The sequence below is a fragment of the Caloenas nicobarica genome, chromosome 1 (genome assembly GCF_036013445.1).
Source record: "Caloenas nicobarica isolate bCalNic1 chromosome 1, bCalNic1.hap1, whole genome shotgun sequence".
NCBI classification, from domain to species: Eukaryota; Metazoa; Chordata; class Aves; order Columbiformes; family Columbidae; genus Caloenas; species Caloenas nicobarica.
The window spans coordinates 108,254,046-108,278,388 of record NC_088245.1 but is presented as its reverse complement, the minus strand read 5'-3'; the positions used below and the strand labels follow the sequence as shown (position 1 = coordinate 108,278,388).

General features: G+C 39.7%; 1 protein-coding gene across 3 annotated transcripts in view; it reads left to right on the top strand.

Annotated features, from left to right (window-relative positions):
* The window catches only part of SH3KBP1 (SH3 domain containing kinase binding protein 1), a 236,335-nt gene that overhangs the window by 195,982 nt on the left and 16,010 nt on the right, over nt 1-24,343 (top strand). For all 3 annotated transcript variants that reach the window (XM_065646473.1, XM_065646464.1, XM_065646482.1), the window contains 5 exons: nt 1,004-1,105; nt 8,230-8,281; nt 12,105-12,185; nt 14,591-14,753; nt 19,904-19,989. In XM_065646473.1, coding sequence (XP_065502545.1) covers nt 1,004-1,105; nt 8,230-8,281; nt 12,105-12,185; nt 14,591-14,753; nt 19,904-19,989 — 484 coding nt within the window. The remainder of the gene's footprint in view (nt 1-1,003; nt 1,106-8,229; nt 8,282-12,104; nt 12,186-14,590; nt 14,754-19,903; nt 19,990-24,343) is intronic.

Below are 24,343 nucleotides of genomic sequence, written 5' to 3'. Positions count from 1 at the left end.
ACGTGGGATTTCCCTTTCCCTCATGCCTCAGGTGTGTAATATTTATCGCATTGCTCTGAGCCACATGAAGATGTAGGGCTACTGCTCAAGAGGATAGAAAGGTTGGCCAGCCTGGTGCCGAGCCAACTGCTAAAATTGGCTGAAAATGGTTTTAAGACTGAGCAGACAATGGGTGACTTTCCTGTAATTGTATTTTGGAAAACAGCTGAATTGGTTCAGCTACATCTTTCAGAGAAGAAAAATGTGGAAAATCTCAACTGGAAGTGTTCTCTTTAGCAAACACAAAAATGAGTGAACATATGAAGCTTACTATCCAGGCCTTAAGGAATAATTTTAACCTTTTCTAAAGTGGTTGTGGCTTCTGTTACTATTATTATTCGTTACCAAAATAACTCTACTATTTTTTTATTATTTAGATTCACTGATATAGTAGTTCACTTTTTGCAAGCGTTTACTGTACATTGTTTTGCTACACACTCTGCAATGTGCTGCTAAAAATTGCTGCAGAAAAAGGTGATGCTTTATCAGGTGTATAATGCCTTCTTAATTGGACTGTGGTGAAATTTAATAATTCTAATGTGTCAAGCTTTTATTGAAAGTATGGAAAATAAAGGCGCTTTGTTACCTTCTGGGATGCGTGATGTTTAATTAAGGTATTGTCTTTCTCTAAAATGAAGTCAGAGAGAAGTAGTATCATATGTGCTCAAAATGCTTACTGGTTTAATAGATCAAATGGTGAAATAGTGTTTTGCTTTAGACACAGACAAGCTCTTGAGTTCTTACAGCATGTTTATGGTTCTTCCCTATCTGCTCCATGTGATAATGTAATCTGGGGTGATTATGGAAGTTTTTATGTGGTAGATTACCCTGTTGACCTGGCACTCCAGTAAATTGTCATGTTCTAGCCAAAAGGCAGGGCATTATACAAAAGAGCACTCCAGCACACAAATCTGTCCAGCACACAAGCACATTATGGTTTTCATTTTATTTTACTATTTTGTAGGATTGCATTGATGTGGGTTGGTGGGAAGGAGAACTCAATGGCAGAAGAGGCGTGTTTCCAGATAACTTTGTCAAGCTTCTTCCTTCTGATTTTGAAAAAGAGGTAAGCAATGTATTCTTTCATTTTTACTTTAGGGTACAGAATGAAAGTGGAGTTGAAATAAATTCTCTTTTGGGTATGTCATTTTAACAGTTTTACTTCTAACTTACTAACAAAAAAACATCAAAGGAAACAAATTTCTGGGTTACAAAGCATCCATGAAGAGAACATGTGGCATTTCAAGTCATATTATGGAGTTTCTTTGAAGGGTTTGATTGGCCCATCCAGTCAGTCTGCCTACTCTATGTTGCTCTGAAAGCCCTCTGTCCTGCATCCTAGGTTTGAGAGAGAGAGGAATTGGGGGTCCCAAGGTAATTTGCTGAGGCAGGTGATGCAGCTATGACCAGAATTGTTAGCTCTTCTTCATTGTTTTTGTGCTGGAATATGAAAAGTTAGCGTAGCACCTGCATGCTGATTGTCAGCAGTCAAGCACTTTTCCAGAATGAAAAGGATGAAATTTTAACTGTGAGGTTTGAAAGGCAGTGTGAGCTTTTGTTATCTCAGAGGCATGTTTCTTTACCTCTCTCAGAATTATTACCAAAAAAAGGTATAAAATCTATGCAGAAGCTTTTTCAGCTTCTTTTTTTTCACAGAATCACAGAATGTTAGGGATTGGAAGAGAGACTCCACAACCCCCCTGGGCAGCCTGTTCCAGTGTTCTGTTACCCTCACTGTGAAGAAGTTTCTTCTCATATTTAAGTGGAACCTCCTGTGTTCCAGTTTGAACCCATTACCCCTTGTCTTATCATTGGTTGTCACCAAGAAGAGTCTGGCTTCATCCTCGTGACACTCACCCTTTATAAACATATATATTTATAAACATTAATGAGGTCTCCCCTCAGTCTCCTCTTCTCCAAACTAAAGAGACTCAGCTCCCTCAGCCTTTCCTCATAAGGGAGATGCTCCACTCCCTTAATCATCTTCGTTGCTCTGCACTGGACTCTCTCCAGCAGTTCCCTGTCCTTCTTGAACTGAGGGGCCCAGAACTGGACACAATATTCCAGATGCGGTCTCACCAGGGCAGAGTAGAGGGGAAGGAGAACCTCTCTCGACTTACTAACCACCCCCCTTCTAATACACCCCAGGATGCCATTGGCCTTCTTGGCCACAAGGGCACAGTGCTGGCTCATGGTCATCCTGCTGTCCACCAGGACCCCCAGGTCCCTTTCCCCTACACTCCTCTCTACTAGGTCATTCCCCAACCTATACTGGAACCTGGGGTTGTTCCTGCCCAGATGCAAGACTCTACATTTTCCCTTGTTATATTTCATTAAATTTTTCCCCGCCCAACTCTCCAGCCTGTCCAGGTCTCGCTGGATGGCAGCACAGCCTTCTGGTGTGTCAGCCACTCCTCCCAGTTCGGTGTCATCAGCAAACTTGCTGACAGCGCACTCTATTCCCTCATCCAAGTTGTTGATGAATATATTGAATAATACTCGCCCCAGTACTGACCCTTGAGGCACTCCACTAGATACAGGCCTCCAACCAGACTCCGTCCCATTGACCACAACTCTCTGGCTTCTTTTCCTTCAGCCAGTTCACAGTCCACCTCACTACCCGATCATCCAGTCCACACTTCCTCAGTTTAGCAGTGAGGATGCTGTGGGAGACGGTGTCAAATGCTTTACTGAAATCAAGATAGACCACATCCACCACTCTGCCATTATCTATCCACCTCGATATGTCTTCATAAAAGGCTATGAGTTTAGTCAAGCACGACTTCCCTTTGGTGAAGCCATGCTGACTGCCCCTGATGACCCTCTTATCCTTGATATGCCTTGAGATGGCACCAAGGAGAAGTTGTTCCATCACTTTCCCAGGGACGGAGGTGAGGCCAACCGGTCTGTAGTTACCCAGGTCTTCCTTCTTGCCCTTTTTGAAGACCGGAGTGACATTTGTTTTCTACCAGTCCTCAGGCACCTCTCCCGTTTCCCAAGATTTGGCAAAAATGATGGAGAGTGGCCTAGCAATGACCTCAGCCAGCTCCCTCAGCACCCACAGGTGCATCCCATCTGGACCCATGGATTTATGGATGTCCAGATTGCTTAACTGCTCCCTAACCCAGTCCTCATCAACTGAGGCAAACTCCTCCATTGTCCTGACTTCCTCTGGGGCCTCAGGGGTACGGGGCTCCTCAGGACAGCCTCCGGCAGAGTAGACAGAGACAAAGAAGGCATTCAGTAATTCTGCCTTCTCTGTATCTTCTGTCACCAGGGCACCTACCCCATTCATCAGTGGGCCTACATTGCCTCTGGTGTTAGTTTTATCTGCCATGTATTTGAAGAAGCTCTTTCTGTTGTCCTTGACCCTTCTCGCAAGGTTTAACTCTAAGGAGGCCTTAGCTTTCCTAGTTGCCTCCCTACATCCTCTGACAACAGCCTTATATTCTTCCCAAGTGGCCAGCCCCTCCTTCCATGATCTGTAAACTCTCCTCTTCTACTTGAGTTTGCCCAGCAGTTCCCTGTTTAACCACGCAGGTCTCCTGGCTCCCTTCCTTGACTTCCTACGTGTTGGGATGCTCTGATCTTGAGCTTGGTAGAAGCAGTCCCTGAATGCTAACCAACTATCTTGAGCCCCTTTACCTTCAAGCAGCCTTGCCCACTGGATTTCTCCCAGCAATTGTTTGAAAAGGCCAAAGTTGGCCCTGCTGAAGTCCAGGGTTGCAATTCTGCCTGCTATTCTGTTCCTGCCACACGAGATCCTTTTGGACCTTTCATGGTCGCTGCAACCAAGGCAGCCCTCCACCTTTACTGCTTCAACCAGACCCTCCTTGTTAGCGAGGACGAGATCCAGCAGCGCACCTCTCCTAGTCGGCTCCTCCACCATTTGCATCAGAAAGTTATCGTCAATGCACTGGAGGAACCTCCTAGACTGAGGCTGGCTGGCTGAGTGGTCCTTCCAGCAAACATCAGGGTAGTTAAAATCCCCCACAACAACCAGGGCCTGTGACTGTGAGGCCCCTCTCAGCTGCCCGTAGAAGGCCTCATCAGCTTCCTCACCCTGATCTGGTGGCCTGTAATAGACTCCCACAACAGTGTCACCCCTGCCAGCCTGCCCCTTAATTCTCACCCACAGACTCTCAACTTGCTCCTCAACCGCACCTGGACAGTACTCTATACGTTGTAGTTGCTCTCTCACGTAAAGAGCAACTCCACCACCATGCCTGGCTGGCCTGTCTTTCCTGAGAAGGACATAGCCATCCATGACCACATTCCAGTCATGTGAGCTGTCCACCACGTCTCCGTGATTGGCACCAGAAAGAGATGACATTGTTATTTGCCAAACAATATTTAGAAATCCTGCAGCTTCCTGGAATAAAGTAGTGGATTACTTCCCCCAAAAGTCCATTCCATTTTTAGGAACATTTTAGTCATCAGTGGAATATTACGAGCTTGCAGTCAGGCTTTTGATGAGTGTTTCACAGTGTAAGCCTTCTACGATAAAACCGAGACTTACTGACACTCCGCTTCAATCTTTGGCAATAAAATTGGATGCCGGAGGCAAAAATTAAATAACCTGGAAAGCTTAATGAAGCAACTATTAAACAAATCACAGAAGCTAACATGATAATTATTGAAAATGAAGGTAGAAGAGCATCAAAAACTGTAGGACATGAAAAGATAGTTCCATTGCAGAGTGGATATCCTGGCTTTAGGCCTAATAATAAAAGAAGGTGTTTTCCGGAAGAGGCAGAAATCATAAACCTTGAGACATAGTGAGCCTACTATAGAAGAAAAAGATCTTTACTCTTATACATTTTTTTGGTGGTGAAATTTATTCAGTCTTTTTGAACTTATAAATGATATATCTTCAAGTGGGTTTTTTTTAGAGTATGATGAATATGACTTGTAGAATAAATTAAATATTCTGACACTTAGAAATTACAGCTAGGTTTGCTGTAAATGTGGAGAATAAAATTTTATTAATTTTTAAAATGGCACAGATCTGGCCACATGAGTACGTAACTGGTAGAACTATAGACTGTCTTTGTTTGAATAAGTGCTAAAAGGAAGGAAATGGATACTTTTCCAGTGGTTTTGTCAGGTATTTTCTGATGTGATCCAGGAACCTTGGATTCCATCCCATGGTCTGAAAGTGTTTGTTGCAGTAGTTTTCTGCTTGTTGAACAAAAGCTTGGGTTCTTTTCCCATCTCCTTTTCAGTCCCTCGTTTTCCAATCCTGATTCTTTTCCATGCATGGCTATTTGTCCCAGGCCTTTTCTATTCACTGCCCAATCCCAGTCTGCACCTCTCAGGTGGTCTCAATTACAGGATTTTCCCCTGAGCTCACTACCTGGCTCTAAATAACCATCTGGATTTACTTTCTATCCCTACACCAAATTTCTTTATCCAGCACGTTTTCCTCTCCCCACTCACTCTTTGTCCCTGCTCGGTAGTTTTGTTCTCTTCTTGTCTTGGTTTTCTTTCTGTTGGCTTCATTTCTAGTCTGTCTTCATCACCTTCTCCATTATCTCATCTAGCCACAGACTCTTGTAATTCCTCCTTGCTTCTCCATGTTTTCCTCAGCAGTCTTAAGGGCTCCTTCATGCTACCTCCTTACTGATCTTTGTCTGCTTTTATGAAAAGGTATATTTCCATCATCAGCTTCCAGTTAAAGCCATTTTGTCTGATGAACTATGGGATCCTTTCTCCTTTGTGTTTATCTGCATTAGTGTTGTAGTTTCGATCAGGAGTGGGATTTGCAGTGAAATCTCTCACTTGTCCATCTGCACTTGCTGTGCTTTGGTTTGCCTTGAAGACAGGTCTCAGGGGACATGCACTAGACTTCTTTCAGTGAGAACTAAGCCAAAAGATGTGGTAAAGGAGCACACCTCATATATTCCAACTACTAACATATGGACAGTCAATGGGCTCAGGCTCACACCACTCCAGAATAAAACCCTTGAAGTTTATATTCTGCTGTTGGATCCTAGGCACCAACTATTTCACCCTGCAACCGTTATCACCCAGACTCACAATTGCTATCACAAAATATTCATTGTCCCTGTCTTCTTTCCTTTCCACATTTTTCTTCATTTTTCTGCATTTGAACCTTGAACCCTGTTGCCTAAATTCTTGCAGAAGTGTCTCTGAGAGTATAAGGACATGGACATGGACAATGGCCCACGGCAGTCAGGCTAGAGAAGATTTTTCTGAACTCCTGAGTTCTTGGCCACAGATTTCTCAGGTTGATGACACAAGGTCATCTGGTTAGGAGAAGGTGGTGGGATGGTAACTTCAGAAATTTAAGCTGTTAGACTTACTCAGTATGCCCAAAATTGGTAATTTTTTTTCTCCAGAGATGAATATATTTGCTAGATTTGAAAGAGATCCCCAGGAACAGCGAGTGGCAAGCGCTCAACCTTCACAGAGAACCTGCTCCCTGTCAACATTCAGACTAAGACTTGAGAGTTCTAGGGGAGAGGCTGAACCAATTACTGCAAGTGAACAAAACAATTGATCTTTCTTGAAAGTATGTGAGCCATTTGGCAGATATATAGAAAATAATAGGAGTGAAAAAAGTCAACATGAGTTTGATAGAAAGTATCAACCTAAATGATTGGTTGGAGTTATACATGTCTGGAAAGATCACGTTATAGATAGTTACACAAGAAAATATACAGTGCTCCATAGCCAGAAACGTAGTGACAGCAATTGTGATCAATCCATAGCAAAGGAAATAAGGTCCTTCTCAGAAAAAAAAAAATATGGACAAATTGTCCATATTGTGTCCAGTTCTGGGCCCCTCAGTTGAAGAAGGACAGGGAACTGCTGGAGAGAGTCCAGCGCAGGGCCACAAAGATGATTAAGGGAGTGGAGCATCTCCCTTATGAGGAAAGGCTGAGGGAGCTGGGTCTCTTTAGCTTGGAGAAGAGGAGACTGAGGGGTGACCTCATCAATGTTTATAAATATATAAAGGGTGGGTGTCACGAGGATGGAGCCAGGCTCTTCTCGGTGACAACCAACAGTAAGACAAGGGGTAATGGGTTCAAGCTGGAACACAAGAGGTTCCACTTAAATTTGAGAAGAAACTTCTTCTCAGTCAGGGTGACGGAACACTGGAACAGGCTGCCCAGGGGGGTTGTGGAGTCTCCTTCTCTGGAGACATTCAAAACCCGCCTGGACGCCTTCCTGTGTAACCTCACCTAGGTGTTCCTGCCCTGGCAGGGGGATTGGACTAGATGATCTTTCGAGGTCCCTTCCAATCCCTAACATTCTGTGATTCTGTGATTCTGTGAAATGAAGAAAACAAATATTTTTACCTAGGTCTTATTTTCTTTTTTCTTTATTTACTTATATTTTAAGAGTGAGAGTTAAGGTATGTCACTTGATCCAGTATGGTGCTCTATTTGTTTTTGTGTTCATTCCAAGATATATATGGTGAGTGCCAGTATGGTGTGTGTGTGTACACACACATCGAGATGAAAGCAAAGCCACTCCTCTCCTAGCCTGCAGGTGAAGAGAAATGGTTCTGGCACTGATTTGATGGTCGTGTTTCACAGCCATACCATTACAGATCTGTTAGGGAAATAGTCATAACAGAGACGGTGAAACTAAATAGTACAAATTGGTTAGAATAATTTATTTCAATTCACCAGGCACTTGAAACTCTGATAACTGCCTTTTAGAATTGAAGCTGTAAATGTATAGTAATAAGTGAATAAAATGTAACCTTTGCAGCATTTACTGTGTTATGCATTTTTGCTCCATTTATGAGCCTGAAAAAACACACTTCAGGTTTTGCCATATCTAGATTTTTTTGGTGTTTGTTTGTTTCCAAAAGGTCTTGGAATATTTACCAGATTAAATTTTAAATAAATGGATTTCTTCAGTAAACCAAAGGTCATGTATTTCTCTAATCTTAAGGCACGTAAACTTGAATTTATTTCTCCTCAGCAAGACATTTCAATTGCAAAAGAAGAAAAATGTCATTTTATTTGTCAATGCTATTTTCTCTCTTCAAATTCAATTTAATTAAGTTATTTCAGGGGAAATATAAGGCAGATCTGTAGTCTAAAGTCTTGTGGTTATTAATGTTAAGCAATGTATTATTAACTCCAGCCTTTGTATAAATGAGATTTACAGGCATTTTGAAGCAGTTTGTTTACTTTTGTTACTAAATTTTAGAGACCGAAGAAACCACCACCTCCATCAGCTCCTGTCATCAAACAAGGATCAGGTAAGGTGCAGCTGATTTTGTACAGCACATGTCAGTGAGCACATCTCAGTCTAAATTAAGCGTATTCAAATTTATATAGAATTCCTCTGTACCAAAATTGATAAGCAGGAGGTGTCTAGACAGCAACTAATGAAATAGAATCAAATTGTACAAAGACAATAACCCTGAAAGACTGCGATGTGCTTTTTAAAGGTATTGCAGGCAACCATCTTCACCATTTTAAAAAAATGTATTTCGCCCATAACGGTGTTAATTTGGAGCAAGCATGATACTTCAGTTTTTAAAAGTTCTCCAGTTCCTTGACTAAAGTTGACTGTGCGCATGTCTTTGCAGTATGGACATAGTATGTCGGACTCTAGTGATACCTGCAGGAGGAAACTGCATTCACTGTACAGCTACGGAACTGTTTTATTCTAGAGATAAAGAGGTTTTTTGCATATCTGTAAGATAGCGTCAGAGAACTTGGCTGAAATAAAATGGCCCCATCTGAGTTACAATTGAAATCTTGCAGACCTGCGTGAACGCTGGAGCTGTTTGTCTGTCTCTAGGTTCTATGCCATACTAAGATTCTTGGGTTTCAATACTTTATAGTCATAAGTATAAAACTTAAAGGAGTTATCCTGCATCTAGTTATATAGATAATGGTCTTGCAAATGTTTTAAGGGACTGATTATGTTTTCCAAATGGATAAGTGCTAGCAATGCTGGTTTTGGAATGTGTTAAACTGAATTGTGTATAAATACTGAGAGCTGGAACCACTTTTATTTGTAGTTTTAAAATTACTTCATAATACAAATTTTCAAAAGTACCTGCATGATTTATTTTTTCCATGAAACTTCAAAACAGTTAAAGTATCTATGTGCTTGACAGTTCTGACCTCAGAAACCAAATTCCTGTTGCATTCATGTAAAATCATGAGTCTCAAGGCATGGGATGCTCTCAGAGTTTTCATTTGTATTGCAGTTACGGTGGAAACATAACTATGGCTGGAATTCTTTAATCCCTTAACTCCAGTGGGTTTGTTAAAATTCTGCAGCCGCACTACCACTTCCCCCACTGCTGGTGCGCATTAAAACACACACACAAAAAACTAACAACAAACCCATCCAATCTAGCTAGATTATTTTTCTTGTCACTGTGGTCTGTTACAGCTTTCAGTGCTTTAAAAACGAAATTGCTCTCTCCTACAGTCTTGATCTATTAATAGAAGAACAAGTTACACCAGTGTACAATTTACTGTGAATCAATAGGCTATAATTTAACTAGTTTGAATTTGTCACACAGTTCTTTGACTGCAGAATCATGACTATGAATATTTGGTTTGCTTATTAATACCCGTGGTTTATTCTTCACTCTGTCTTGAGACTCCTAAAAACATAGATTTGATTTTAAGAGCAGTGAGTAACAGTGCCCAGAGAGAGCAGTACAGCTTTGCCATCTAGTGGTGGTTCCATACTGAAGACATCTTGGTGACAACTGACACGTTTTGGAAAAGCTCCGTAAAACGTTATGTTTCTTTCAGTTTATACTCCCATAATTGGACCATAATGCTTTTAATATGTTTGTTTGCATCCAGTGCGTTAGCTGTGTCACCATAGCAGGATAATGTGCCCATTTTCAGGAGGAAAAATGGATGCATAGAGGATGCAAACAATTTGATTAAGGCCATCTAATTCTATGGCAAAGCCAAGGCTATTGCTGTTCTTTGTTTCCATACTCGGTCTTTGACAAGTCCTGGCTAATTATGCACAAGAGTTTCTTTTGTTATGCATTTAAAAGTGAAAATCATCCTACGCTTCTTACCATCCTGACATCCTCTGCTTCGTCAAATTGTCACTTTACCAAGATAACACTGTATTTTACCACATCCCCATATCAGGCCTTACTGTTGATAGTTGGTAACAATTTCCAGTAATGTTTCTCCATATTTAACTAGTCATAGTGTGATGAATAAATTGAGAATTGAGAATTGCAGCCTAAATAATTAAATATCGGTATCTTCTGATGCGGAGCATAAAATCATAGCGGAGAATTAGAAGTGGTTGTTATAGTACAAGTGGCAAACCAAAAGTTAGGAGCACGAGTCCCTTACATAGTCATTGAAAAGCAGTAGGCATTTCCCCAGGTAGCTGGGACAAGCAATACAGGTGCATCTAGACTGGAGGGTGGGAATACTCTGTTGTGTCCCTCTGGGAGCTGGTACGGAGTTCACCAGAGCTTCCTTGCAGGTACTGATTAATTTGACGGTCACAACCCCAGTAAGGAGCACACCTGAGTCTGGGAGCTCCTCAGTTTTTTGTAGACTCATTGTTTCAGACGTGGCCTGAGAGTGTCCCTCTGTGTGTTAATGATGACTGTTAATCTTTCTGTCATTAGGTCCATAGATGTGTGTCTCTTTTTTTTTTTTTCTTGAACACGCGTGTGGAAGATTATCAGTATGTTGATTTGTGCTTTGCATAACTGGGGTTCTGAGCAACCTGATCTAGTTGAAGATGTCCCTGCTCATCGCAGAGGGTGTGGACTAGATAACCTTTAAAGGTTCCTTCCAACCCAAACTATTCTATGATTCTATGATAAAGGCTTTAATTGGTTTCTAATAACAGTTTCTCCTCTCAGGAGTAAAGCGTTTTTCATAGGCTCATAGAATCACTTAGTTTTGAAAAGATCCTTGAGACCATTGAGTCCAACCATACAATGGCAATTCAGTATTATTTGTTGACATAAGGGATACAAGTGTTGCCTGTGCAACACCACAGTTATATAAAGAAACAATGGCCGCTGATCACCTCTGATGAGCACTGATTTCTAGGAACCAGCTGCAGAAGATTTGCAACAGCACATTCAGAAAATTTAAATGTACTTCAGAACCACACATAATAGAATAGATTGAAGCAAAAAATTGCCTTGTGTTCCCTGCCCTGCCTCCTCTGCTATTCTTGGATGTCATCTACTGTAATTTTTATTGAAATACTAATAGTGTTGCCTGAAGTGCTTTTCAACATTACTGAGTTGAAATGGCATTAGCACCTAGTAGTTAGCCAATGCAGCACAGCCAATATCCAGTAAAGTGTTTCTTATAGTACGGGCACTAGAAGATTGCATCTTGCATGTGCCAGGAAATTTTTGCAAAATCTTCCCGTTGCTGGTGCCACAAGTTCCCATATTTCTTATAGGAACAGAAGTCAGTATGTCAAGGTTTCTAGTACAGAGGCAGAAGGCAGCAGAGGCTTCTACCTCCAGGCGAAAAGCTGTCAATTAAAATAGTCATGCAGAATACTGTCAGTACTACTATTATCATCTTTCTAACATGTGGAAGTGAACAGCTAGTACTAGAGCTGAAAAAGAGGGTTTTTAAAACTTAATGTAAAATAAGCCCTGTATGTTAATCTATTTTAATTATTCTCTTGGCAGAAATGCCCAATTAGTTGATTTATTCCTAATGATTCTCCACACTATTGAATTGCTCTTCCGTTAAGTATGTCTACGATGTTAAAGGACTATAAAGTTTAAATATCTGTCCACATTTGAAAATCTATAGTTATTGAACTTTTTTTTTCACAGAATGGTCTGAAAGTGCCCGTTCTTTTGAGGCGCACAGTTCGGAAAGTGTGAACTGGACTGTGAAAACATAAACCTCCAGTTGCTTTTTTTGTCATAATGGTGTAAGCAAATACTTGAGACTAAATTTATGTTCCGTTTTAGCACGATATTTTCAAAGTAGGAAATGCGAAAAGCCTAAGAAATTACAGAATTAAGTCTAGTGTGCCTTTATGTGCTGGCTTGTTGGCTTGTTCAGGATTCCAAATTTTTCCTTCTTTGACAGGTACCACAGATCGAAAGCATGAAATCAAAAAGGTACCTCCTGAAAGGCCAGAATGTCTTCCTAATCGAACAGAAGAAAAAGGTATGAAATGTGCTTTCCTTCTCGCTCTCTGCTGAGAGACAGGGGAAATGAAACCAATGCACATCCTCATTTCCCAGTCTGTGTTTTCATTAAGTGTGTTGTCCTGATGTTTATTTCCCACTCTGATAGATCTGTGATTATATGTATTTTGGAAAGGATCTCATTGTTACTTTTGGGCTAAATTCAGGATATTCATTGGACCAATCAAGAGCTGTTAAGTACTTGCAGCCTCAACCAAAGTCAAGGGGAAATATGCTCTGATTACATAAAATGCCATCTAAAAGCTCTGTGCTCGATAAAACCCAGGTCCTTGATCAAGGAAGATACCCCAGATGAGTGCATACTTTTTTCTTAACATCTATATGCCTTAGTTCTCTAGTTAAAAGCAGGGTTGGTGGTTTTCCTGCATCACAGAGGGCTTTTGTGAAGATACAGTCATTAGTACTTATGAATCACCCCATTATCATAGTCAGAGGAGTCATAGGCAAGCCTGTGAAGAAATGAAAAAATTCTGTCTTCAAAGCCAGGTGTGAACATTGCAAGAAATGGGACACAGTACCATGCAGAGCAGTGACAAGCGAATGAAATTTTTAATGGTTTAATGGCATTCTGAATAGTTTGGGGAAAATAGTTATACTGATTCTCTAACTGAAGATGGTCTCAAGCTTCATACATTTAAGTGGACTATTAGATTGTACAGAGAAGTTTGTTTATGGGATTTCTTAACTTCTAAGTGTTTGAACTTGCAGTCTTTCAAGAGGCACATGTATGCACACGACTAAATGTATAATATGCAGTTATAATTTAGTGCCAGGAAGTGCAGACTTTGCACCAAGATCTGGTTTTGGGTATATGTCTTAGTGATTTGACAGGTGTTTTAGCACTTTCATCTACCTATGTTTACTTCTGGTTATGTGCGTTACTTCTCTTGGTTATCTTAGCAATAAAACCCTTTGCCTTCTATTTTTGAACTTACAAAGCCAACTGTCAAAATGCTGGAGGAAGTTTAAATATGTTACTCTCTCAGAGTATAAATATCTATAACTTTTCTCAATGTTGAAAAAGGGTAGTAGGAGTCATACTTACATTTCTGGAGTACTGGGGAGTGGCAGGAATTGTTTGGTGTGGTGCAGCAGCACGGGTGGCACAGGAACATTCTTTACCCTGTGTGTTGCTACACTGCCTGGCCTGTCCATCATACATAGTTTAGATTCTTGGACACTGACGCAGTATAAAGTGTCATAGGAGTAAGTGTGTAAAATTACATAATACACTGGAAAAGCTTCAGTGTTACAGAGGACCCCATGATTGCAGCAACTGAAAGCGTACTGAAAAATGGTCTATGCCTGTGAGCAACAGTCACTTACTGAGCTATTCCAAATCTAATGTGGATTGTGTTTCTGGTGTTTTATTCCATGATCCTTTCAGACTGAAACCTAGAACCCATTAAGCAATACCCTGTAACATCCCCAATACCTCTTAGGTGTATACAGAGGTGTAATATTCATGACATAGCATAAACAGTGTTGTCAAGGGAAGTGGGGTGTTGACATAGTAAGATATAGAGAGCAAAACTTTGGTCCCTTTGAGAGTTTTGTCCTTTCTTTAGGAAGAACTGGGTTTCGTATGGTGTGGCAAATGTGTTTACATGTTTGGTTTGTATTATGAATTTAGAGCATATTATTTACAACAGTTATTTATGTGTGTTGTACTTTACATGCTCACAGGCATTGCGTGTTTGGCATTCAATATTAGTATGGTGGCACTTCCTAACTATACATAATCAGTTCTGCAAAAGATCTGTTTTTTCATTGGCAAGATGAAAAATTCAGCGTATAAGTCTGTGTTTAAAAACCTAAATAAAAGATCTGATATTCCTAAGGTGTTTCCGTCCTGTTTAATGCTTATATTTTCATTTCACTGTAGTTCACTTGAAACACACTTTTTTTTCCCCTCCAGAAATAGTATTTCTCTGTTTGTTCAAGAGATGTTAAGAAAATCCAGCATAATTATCTGTGACCTTCTAACTTAATATTGTTTCATATTAGAATTTGATATAAGTTGTGCTCATGGGAAATGGTTCCATGTGGTATGTAATTTTTTGCCATTCATATCAGAAACCAGTAAGTTACTAAAATAAAAAATGGCATTCCCATTCAGACACTGCACACACATTTCAGCCATGAGGAATTACAGGGCAAATACCTGATTTGTGTTAAACTTGTTCTTTCAAATAAAGAATGATTTAAGACAGAAGTGGAAAGGAGATAAGTTTTTTCTTTGTATACAGTGTATCTACAGTTGAAGATTTCTTGTTTAATTGTAGATTTGGGAGTGCAAATGAATTCTACTTACTAATATCCATGTTATTTTTTTTAATTTTTCTGGAAATAATTGATTTAAAGAAAGATCAGAGAGAGAGCAAAAACAGTTAGACTTGCAGAAGCCTTCAGTTCCTGCTATACCTCCGAAGAAACCTCGGCCACCCAAAGCAACCTTTGTGAATAGACCTGGTACCTTGCCCCCAAGACGACCAGAAAGACCAGTTGTGCCTGTGACTCATACAAGGTATTGTTTTTCCTCTGTTTGGTGCTTTGGGATTAGTGGAAAAAACAGACATTTAAATAATTTGGATTTTACAGTTAATGTCACAATTTATTTCACAGTAAACTCTATTCAAAGAAAGAAAAGGAAAAAAAATCCTGTTAGTCATCTGAGGGGATCATAACTATCTTCTCAAGAATAACATTCTTAGACTGTTCATGACAAGTTCATTTCTACTGATGAACACACTGTTACTGCAGCATCGTTTCCCCTGCAGAATACGTGGGAAATATCTGCATCAGCATGTTGCGCTATTGTTGGCTTTGTTAGTTTACTTCAAATTATTCCAATTTAGCCAGGGCACTAAGTCAGTGCAAAAGCTTGGATCATACTGAAGAACAGCATTAGACAATGCACTTTCAAATACTGTCAGTTTTGTTTCAGTCTGTTTTCTTTGATCATTTTAGATCAATTTTTAGTCCTCACAGAATGTTCTTTAAGCTGGTGCCACTACAGAATACTGATGTCAAGTATTTATGCTGTAATGTTGGTTGTTATTCTATAGTTACATGATGCTCTTTGTCAGAGGTGGTTACAGCCTTTGAGGAGCACTGAGAAATTGGACTTGCCAACACAGCTCCATTTAATCTCTGCTAGAGCTTGGGAAAGCACAGGTTCCAGAAATTAAAGGCCTCACCTGTAGTCCTAATCAAGTCTAGATGGCTACCTTGGTCATCAGCCTTTGGGTTGTGCACTGTAGACTTCCTTTATGCATAGTGTATAGAAATAGGTGAGAACCAGAAAAAAAGCAGTTGCCTAAAATGGGCAAGCTGCATGTCTTGCAGAAATATAAGAATATAGGCATAGAAATATTTTTACTATTCTACTGTTAGAAATATTAGCTGCCATTGAACTACTGGCGTTCAAGTATGCTAATGGTGAATTAAATACCAGAATGGAGTGTAGGGTAGAGTGGAATAAAACAGAAATCCTAGACATTGATTCCCCTCATTCCTCCACTTATGGTTCATTAAACAAATGCTCTCAGTATGAAATCGGAGGCACAAAAAATAAATAAAAAACCCCCCAACAAACGGTTACTGCCTTGTGCTGCCAGTTTCATCTTCCTGAAGTGCTTTGGCTATGCATCTCTGAGAGCTTACCCTTCTATCCAGGTGCCACTGCCACAGCTTCCTTTGGACTTCTTGACTTTGAACACGCTTGCCCAATTGTTCCAAAATAGAGTCCACACCTGCTGGTCACTTGGGCATGCTTGGAAAACCAAATATTTGCTGTGACTTTTAGATTCAGCTAAGTGATGTCTTTTTGGCAAGACCAGCACATACCCTAGCATTCAGTTCAGTGGCTGGGCATGCAATGGGGTAGCTATTCTTTTGTTGTATCCTTTGCCTGGAATATTTTAAACATATTATAAATATTTTAAACATTAATTTTGTAGAGGAGTGGTTTATTGCTCTTCTGTTCTCCTTTTCTCTAAGTACAAAATTGTATAAATAAACTATGCATTTTAAAGATATTTCAGTTTTCTCATTAACAAAGTGAAAAAGCAGATCTAAACAGAAACTCTTTCACATCTTTAATTGTCCAAACTGTGCTGTCTAGCACAGAAAAAAATGCTTCATTATTTTTGTCTAATACCATTGTATTTGAAAGAATTTTAGTGGTAACAGTAGTTGGATCAAAACACAGAAGGAAAGATGATTTTTAAGGTGATGATGATGTGGGTTGATGATCTCAATGCCAGCAGTTTCCCTATTAATTTCTTTAGCAGCTAATTCAAATGAATGGATTTATCTCATATAGCTTTTCTGCCTGGTAAGTTCTAACTTGTAAGGATGTTTAATAGGAAGAGGGCAGAAAGTTCGTCTAATGAAATAATCCATGGAATAGACTTTGAATGACTTGAATAATTAAGAAATGTGAAACTTGAAATTGAAGCAGTCACTTCAATAAAGGTGTTTTGTTTTTAAATCAGTTCAGTTTAATAAGATAGTCAATATTTTTAAGACCTGCTGGCATCCATTTCCCACATCTGAAAAATCTAAGGCAATTAGCATTAAAATTGAACCAGCAGAATTTTTGCTGACCTGTTGTGGTTTAACCCCGGTGGGCGGTTTAACCCCGGTGGGCAGCTCAGCCCCAAACAGCCACTCGCTCCCTGCAGTGGGATGGGGGTGAGAATTTGAAGGGCAAAAGTGAGAAAACTCATGGGTTGAGATAAAGCCAGTTTAACAGATAAAGCAAAAGCTGCACACACAAGCAAAGCAAAACTACGGATTCATTCACCACTTCCCATGGGCAGGCAGGCGTTCAGCCATCTCCAGGAAAGCCAGGCTCCATCATGTGTCATGGTGACTTGGGAAGACAAACACCATCACTCTGAACATCTCCCCCTTCCTTCTTCTTCCCCCAGCTTTATGCTGAGGCACGATGTTATCTGGTATGCAATATCCCTTTGGTCAGTTGGGGTCAGCTGTCCTAGCTGTCTCCCCTCCAGTTTCTTGTGCACCCTCAGCCTCCTCTCTGAGGGGGTGGTGTGAGAAGCAGAAAAGGCCTTGACTCTGTGAGAACTGCTCAGCAGTAAGGAAAACGTCCTTGTATTATCAACAGTTTTCAGCACAAATCCAAAACATAGCACCATGTGGGCTGTTATGAAGTAAATTAACTCTATTCCAGCCAAAACCAGTACATGACCCTAGAAGGGGGAAACTGCTGTAGCTATAAAGCGAGTGTCATGATATTTCTGCAGCTGCTGCTGAGCAGAAGAGGCTTTTTTTTCTATTCTAAGTGGCTTGCATCTCATGCATCTCACTGTCTTTTTATGGTGATGATTGTCGTTCCATTTAAATATAATCCTTATTCCTTGGAGGCAGGTTAGAACTTCAAGGGCAGTAGGAAAGACAAAAACCGTGTGGGACGGAGAATAGTTGTCAATTTGCTCCAAAGGCTTCACAGCTTATTTAAACAGACCTGTGATTATACAACTTATAGATGACTCAGTTCTCTGGAGTAGGCAAGCCATAAAGACCTACAGAAAGCACATTTTTACAGCTAATCTGAACCAATCTACGTCCATGCTTCTGCTAATAGGGGCAGGTTCCCTCTCCTGGCAGCCCGTTCCTGCAGCCTCCCTTCTGTTAGCACCAGCATTTGCACAACTGTTCAGCCATATGGGTCAGGGAGTTGCTCCAGATGGCAATTAATCAGTTTGCAGTGGGATTTCTATTAGTGGGGGGCTTCTTTCAGGCTGATCATCTGTCTGATCAAACTGACAGCCTGTCTACATGGGCACGAGCAGAGGGAGGGAGATGTTGTAACCAAGAACGGACGGTTCCACTCCTCTCACGACAGTATGGATATAGATTGGCATTTGACAACAGAGTTGGGGTTTTTTTGTGGGGTTGTTGTCATATATATCGGTATCTTTTGTAGTCACATGGTAAATGTTGTGACTTTCGGCCCTAAATCACACCATTTGAAGAATCTCCTCCAAAACTGTACTCACACATTTCCTAGAGTGCTTCCAACTCATATGATGCTCTCAGTTTGCTGGGAAATATATGTGTACAAAACAGAGTACGCAGTCTGATGCTCATTGCCCTGTCAGCCAAGAAACTATGGTGCTTCTTATAGATTTACAAATATATAAGCAATTAAAACAAAAAAAGTCAAACACCAAAAGAGAAGAAAACTAAGTGATCAGGTAGATCACTTGGAGAATACCCTTATTTATCATCTCACCAATTAATACATCTTTCTGTGAATGTGCTAAATTTCTTCTGTTGCCTTCCTGGTGCAGACTACCTGCCATACTGATAGCTGTGTAGGACTAGTTTGTTTTTCAGGTCATAAACTGGTCTCTATCTTTTTTAGTTCATACAATACTTGTCATCCTACCACAGTGTTTAGCTGGATATATGTTTGCTTAATCTGTGACTTCCTTTTTTTAACACAAATTTTCAGGCTCTCTGTCACAGCCTTCTTGAAGTCCGAAATAGGGTTTCCAGCCACTTTGTGTTTTGCTGATAAACTGCTGCCATGAGTTGAGGTTCAGGCCATCTGTCATCAGCTTATGGCATCAAAGGCAGAGACAAATGAAAAAATCAACAAGATTCAGGAGCTTGCTATGTATTTTAGTGTCAATGGCTAATTATTATTGTTCATAGAAATGCACATCTGTCTGGGTTGTTTCAGGGACAGATCTATAGTTTTATCGTTAATTTGGGTACCTTACATAACATCATAATTGTTGCAGTACTATGCTGGGAATGGTCATTGTGGAAAAACTGGTATTTGTTAGGTGACCTGATAATGATGGTAGATACAATTTATTGCATTAATTGAACAGTTGTTATCACAGTAAATGTCCCAGGGATTTGTCTGTGTGACCTGTGCAATGCCAAGCTACTGGCCTACCACTGGCCCTTTTAAAATTAATTGTTTCGATAATCAGATTATTAAAATAAACTTAAGTAGTTGTGAGATAGAAAATACTACAATGAAAGAATAATCATGTTGCTTATGTTTGATCCCTTGTTCGATTTAAAAATAGTTTCTCTGTATAAAGTATCACAACACTTGACACTTGCCTGTTCCAGAGATGTCTCAGACAGACTAGGTTATCGTGGTTCTTTGGACCTGTGGAAACAATATTTGTAGTCTAATCTCATAGGCAACATGCAAAAATGTGGTGGAGGAGCTGCATTTATGAGTGAATACCAGGAACCACTGAAATGCATGATGCTAGCTTGAGGTTCTCTCCCTTTCTGCAGTATTTTACATCGTCGATCACTATAGTTTATGCAAGCCAATTAATTAGAAAAAATAACGAATAAGATGTTGAAGAATGTCCCTTTGCCCTTAGGTTTCCGTCATGTTGAGATGCTGCGAACATCTGAAGAATTATTCAGGACACTACAGTGTCTAAAATAGGCTTTTTTGACAGGTGTTAAGGAGAAATGAGATAAGGTTAATCCATACAGCATGTCTTCTTACTGGAGATTGCTCTCTCTGACAGACACATTGCTATTACTCTGGTGCTACAAAGGAAGAATATTCCCCTCTCTCATTATTAATTGTAAGTTAGTTATCAATTTACTCTAACCCACACAAAAACTCCAATAAAATATCTCCTCTTCTTGATCCAAATGCAGGAGTGATAGTCCAAAAGTGGAATTAGTGGGCAGTACAGTATCCGGCAGTCTAGAGAAAGACTCCTCTGAAAGAAGCAATGACATCGGTAAGTTATAGTGCTTTTTATAGTTTGCCTAAGAAATTTATGCTGTAAATTTCTGCTTTTTAGTGACTTTGTTATGATCCGAAAGGCAGATTGAGGATTTGGCAATTAATGTGAGTGCATATATATCAAATTTTAACTGCAGGATTAAAGGATCATTTCTACTTTACTTTTAAAAGTTTTGTTGGGGTTCTCTGTTTAGAAAAAAAAAAAAAGGAAATACAAAATGGTGAGCTATTTTGAATAGGAGGGTTTTTGTTATTTCTGTTTGAAAGTTTGCAACAAGTAAGAGGGCCAAAAATAATGTCATACTTGTTTAACAGATGTAATATTAATGCTGCAAAAGATAGGGATTTTGGTGCAGTTAGTAATCTTTACAAGTTCTGATGCAAAGGAACAGAGACCAAATTCAGGCCAATTTGAATAAATTGTGCTGCAAACAGCAGTTAAAAGCAGTCTAAATTTCTCTTGAAAATAATAATTGGTGTTTCTGCAACACAAACAGTTTAATCGGGAAATCACCTGGAAAGGAGTAACGGTGGGTTATTTCTCTGTCTTCTCTCACCCTCCTTCCATCTCCAGTTGGCAGTGCAGGACAGATGTTTGCTGGGGTGGGTGCTGCGGTAAGTGGCACTGGGAAACAAGGTGCTCCCACCCTTGTCCCAGGGCTGTAGGCACAAGCCGTGACAGCCATCTTCTACCTCTACTTACAAATAAGCTGGCAACAGCTGCTGCCGTCGCTCTCCTCCGCAGTCGCAGCTGTGCCGCCAGAGACCCGTTTTTGTACAAGGCAGAACCAGGGTACCCTGGATGTGTAAGCATTGCTACCTTTAGCTGGTGGTATTAAATGTTATTTTGGTGTGGTGGTTTCTACTCAAACTGCTTTACTGGTAAAACATTTCTGTAGAATAGTGTGCTTTCAACAGTCAAACCTGCCTTTTCTTCGGACTTGAAAGGAGAGCTTTAAGTTATAGATGCATTTTAATTGCAATGTAACAATAAAATGCTAAATTGATTTCACATAGATGAGCTCTTCAGCATCCATATGTCTGCTTTTTTTTAACCTTCTGCTGTTGCTATGGTTCAGGATAGTAACATTCTTCTGGAGAAGCAAAAAGTATGTTTTTGCCCGATTTGCATTTGGGATAAACATGGAAAGCTAGAAGCTTGTGATATATTGCATGAATATTTTTATTGTAGAGATTAATATAAAGGAATGGTATGGAAATGCAGTCAAATTCTACCATTTGGTGTTCGTAACCCATATTTACAAATTTGCTTCAAAGCATGCAAGCCTTTGCTTACTTGAAAGAGAAGGCTATTACTCCCAATAGCATATAGTGGTGTGACAGAAGTAAACTTTTTAAATCCTTGTGTTAGTTTCCTTGGAACCACTATCAGGATAAAAGCTTAGGGTGCTTTGTATTTTTTTCTATGGGTTTTGTTTGTTGTTTTGTTTTTAAAACAACCTATAAAATGTTAGGAAGGAAATTAAATTTATAATAATTTTTGTTCATTTCCAGAACTTAGGTGGGGATTTTTTGTGTTTTGTTTTGTTTTTTAAATGCAGAATAGGAGCCAACAAGAGTCCATAAATCAAACCGCACACACAACATGTCGTAAAGGGTTTAGCTGGTGACCTCCTGTTAACTGCTAACAAGGGGAACCTATTGAACCCAAGGATAAAATAGTGTGACTACTTAGATAAGTATAACTTGATAGGGTCAAACCAGAGTGGCATTTACAAGGGCAAATCATGTCATTCTAGCCCGTTAGACAACTTGAGAAAATAAAAAAATAAATAAATTATTATTTTGGAATGAGAGTGGACCCAAAGATCATAACTGCTATAAATTTTCAGGAGGCTTTTGATGGCTTCCATCAAATATTGTTAAATAAACAGCCTTTTAAGAGAGGGTAGAGCAATAAATTAAAACTTAATAAACCAAAACAATTCACAGTGGATTAATGTCTTTTACTGTGAGGAGAGGTTTGGAGTTCAGGACAGTTTATGGGGCAATGTAATTGGAAAGATTTATGATAACTGTGTTAGGGTTTTTTTATTTATTTACAAAGAGAACAATGGCTTGGAGAAATTTTGTGGCTAAATGAGTTATTAGTGAAAATGATGGATGAGCAAGTGGAGTTGTGCAGTGTATTCCAGAACACTGATGGATGGGGCAGTGTGAGTCCAGATAATATTTAACTGAGATATGTGTTACTGATGTTGCCCCAGTGCCATGGACTCTGTGGGGAAGACAACCTCAGCTTCTTCGAGGTTCATCCTTCCAGTCAAAATGGATCTGATTAAATCTACCATTTGATGTCTTTTCAGTAATCCAAATTTACACAACGTATTAGAGTGGACCTTTGACAGACAAGGTGGGGCTTGGAACCAGACTTTGAAGAAAATGGAAATGAAATGGCCTTTGCAGCAGCTCAGGTCTATGATTATTCTGGTTACTGGGCTCCTCTTTATTCCTCCATTAGCCCCAGTGCCATTCCTGGGCACTGAGAGCTCTCGGGGAGGACAGAGGAAAAAGCAGCAGTCAGCTGCAAGTTGCCTCACCCTCTTTCATGCTTATGCTAAGTACTGATGGTGAATGGTGGACTGAAAATGAATACTCCAGCACTCTCCTGGCTTTTTTGCACTAGCGATGCTAACCGGGGTAACAGCTGTTGCTTTCTCAGTCCTATAACCAGTCTAAAGCCCTTGTTCTCTCATTCAAAGCAGAGAGATGTACAAAAGCACTGGAGAGACAGTTTTGGTTATAAAAGCAAACCATACTAAAGCTGGATAGAGAGTGGTTTTCCATACTGTGAAACCTTTTTAAAGATTTCTGAGTTGGTTCCTTTTCTTTATCATGATGAGACAAAACCTTTATGACGAGGGAGCAGAAAGTATAGGGTCCTTCCGTATGCCATCTCCCACAAAGTTGCTTGAGAAGCAATATTGGGGAATCCAGGTTCCAAACTTGTATTCCGTCTAGGTCTCCTGTTCTAGATCGGTATGTTAAGCATTGCTTGGTTTGGAAACGGCATTTTTCTGTTTACTTGGTAAGCAATATTCCACCATAATAGAAATCCCCACACCTTTAAAAACACCTTTAAATACATTCTCACCCAACTTTACTGATCACCAAAGTCACAAATGCTTGAGCAAGGCTGAGGTCATGTGTAATACTGTGCATAATGTTCTCTCAGTTGCATATATAAAATGTTATTTTTATGTAGATGCTAGTGGATGACTTGATTTCAGTAGCATGTTCTGCAGAGTTGTGAGTTGACATTGAAATTTCTTGATGATAATACAGCACTGATTACAATTTTGCAATCTGTACTGACAAGAGCAAGTCCTTTTCAGCAACGTCACTGATTGTAATGGCAGCTGTTACTACTGCTGTTCATGCCTTTGCTTCTTTCCACAAAACCATTGGAAAACTAGCCTTATTTAAGAGGAACCGTTCCCCATTCTTCCTCACTTCTTTTGTTTTCTTTTTCCCTGTTTTCAGTGATGCCTTTACTTTCCTTTCCACACATCTTTCATCCAACTTTTCCTATTTACATCTCTTTGCCATGGGTAACTTTTCTTCATTTCATCAGGGTAAGGCTCTTTTCTTTTTCGTTTCTTTTCTGTCCTGTCTTTGCTTTAGTTAACAATGCACAACAAAGAAATACAAAAAGAAGTATTTTTAGAACACCTCATGTATACATGGCTGTTACCACGTTTTTAAAAATTAAAAGTTCAAGTTGAGTGTATGGTGGCAAAAATGAGAAGTCAGTATCGTTTCTTGTATTGTACCATAAGAAAATTTAGTGACATGACATGTACTGTTCGCATGCACTGTTTGTCAATACTGTGGTTTCATTAACCTGTTCTTACAGACAGATGGTGTCATCGCAAAGTTTAATGCATATGTTTAGTTGTGATGTCCTTACCTGTTACAAAACAAAATGTTCAGTTACATAATAGGATGGTTTTCTAGTCTGGAAAAGAAAACGAACAAACAACAACAAAGAACAAAAAACCCCATAGAAATTTGAAGAGCACCTACTGACTGTTGGTAGAAAGTGCACAGTCATGTCACCCAAGACTCTATCTTCAGCATTGCTGTGGTTATATCACAGTAGTTACATCTATTGTAAAGTCTTAGGTACCATAAACTGTTCTGGATTGTCAGTGGCTTTTTGAGCTCAGTTTAAAATGTTCCTAGAGCAACATAAACTACACTGAAAGTTAGCCTTGTTTTACCGACAGAACAGTAGTCCTTATGTAGAATTACATTGATTTCAACAGCTTGCATTCAGGCCTTATTGCATAACTTGACTTTTTTCTAGATTATGCTTTTCTTTTTAA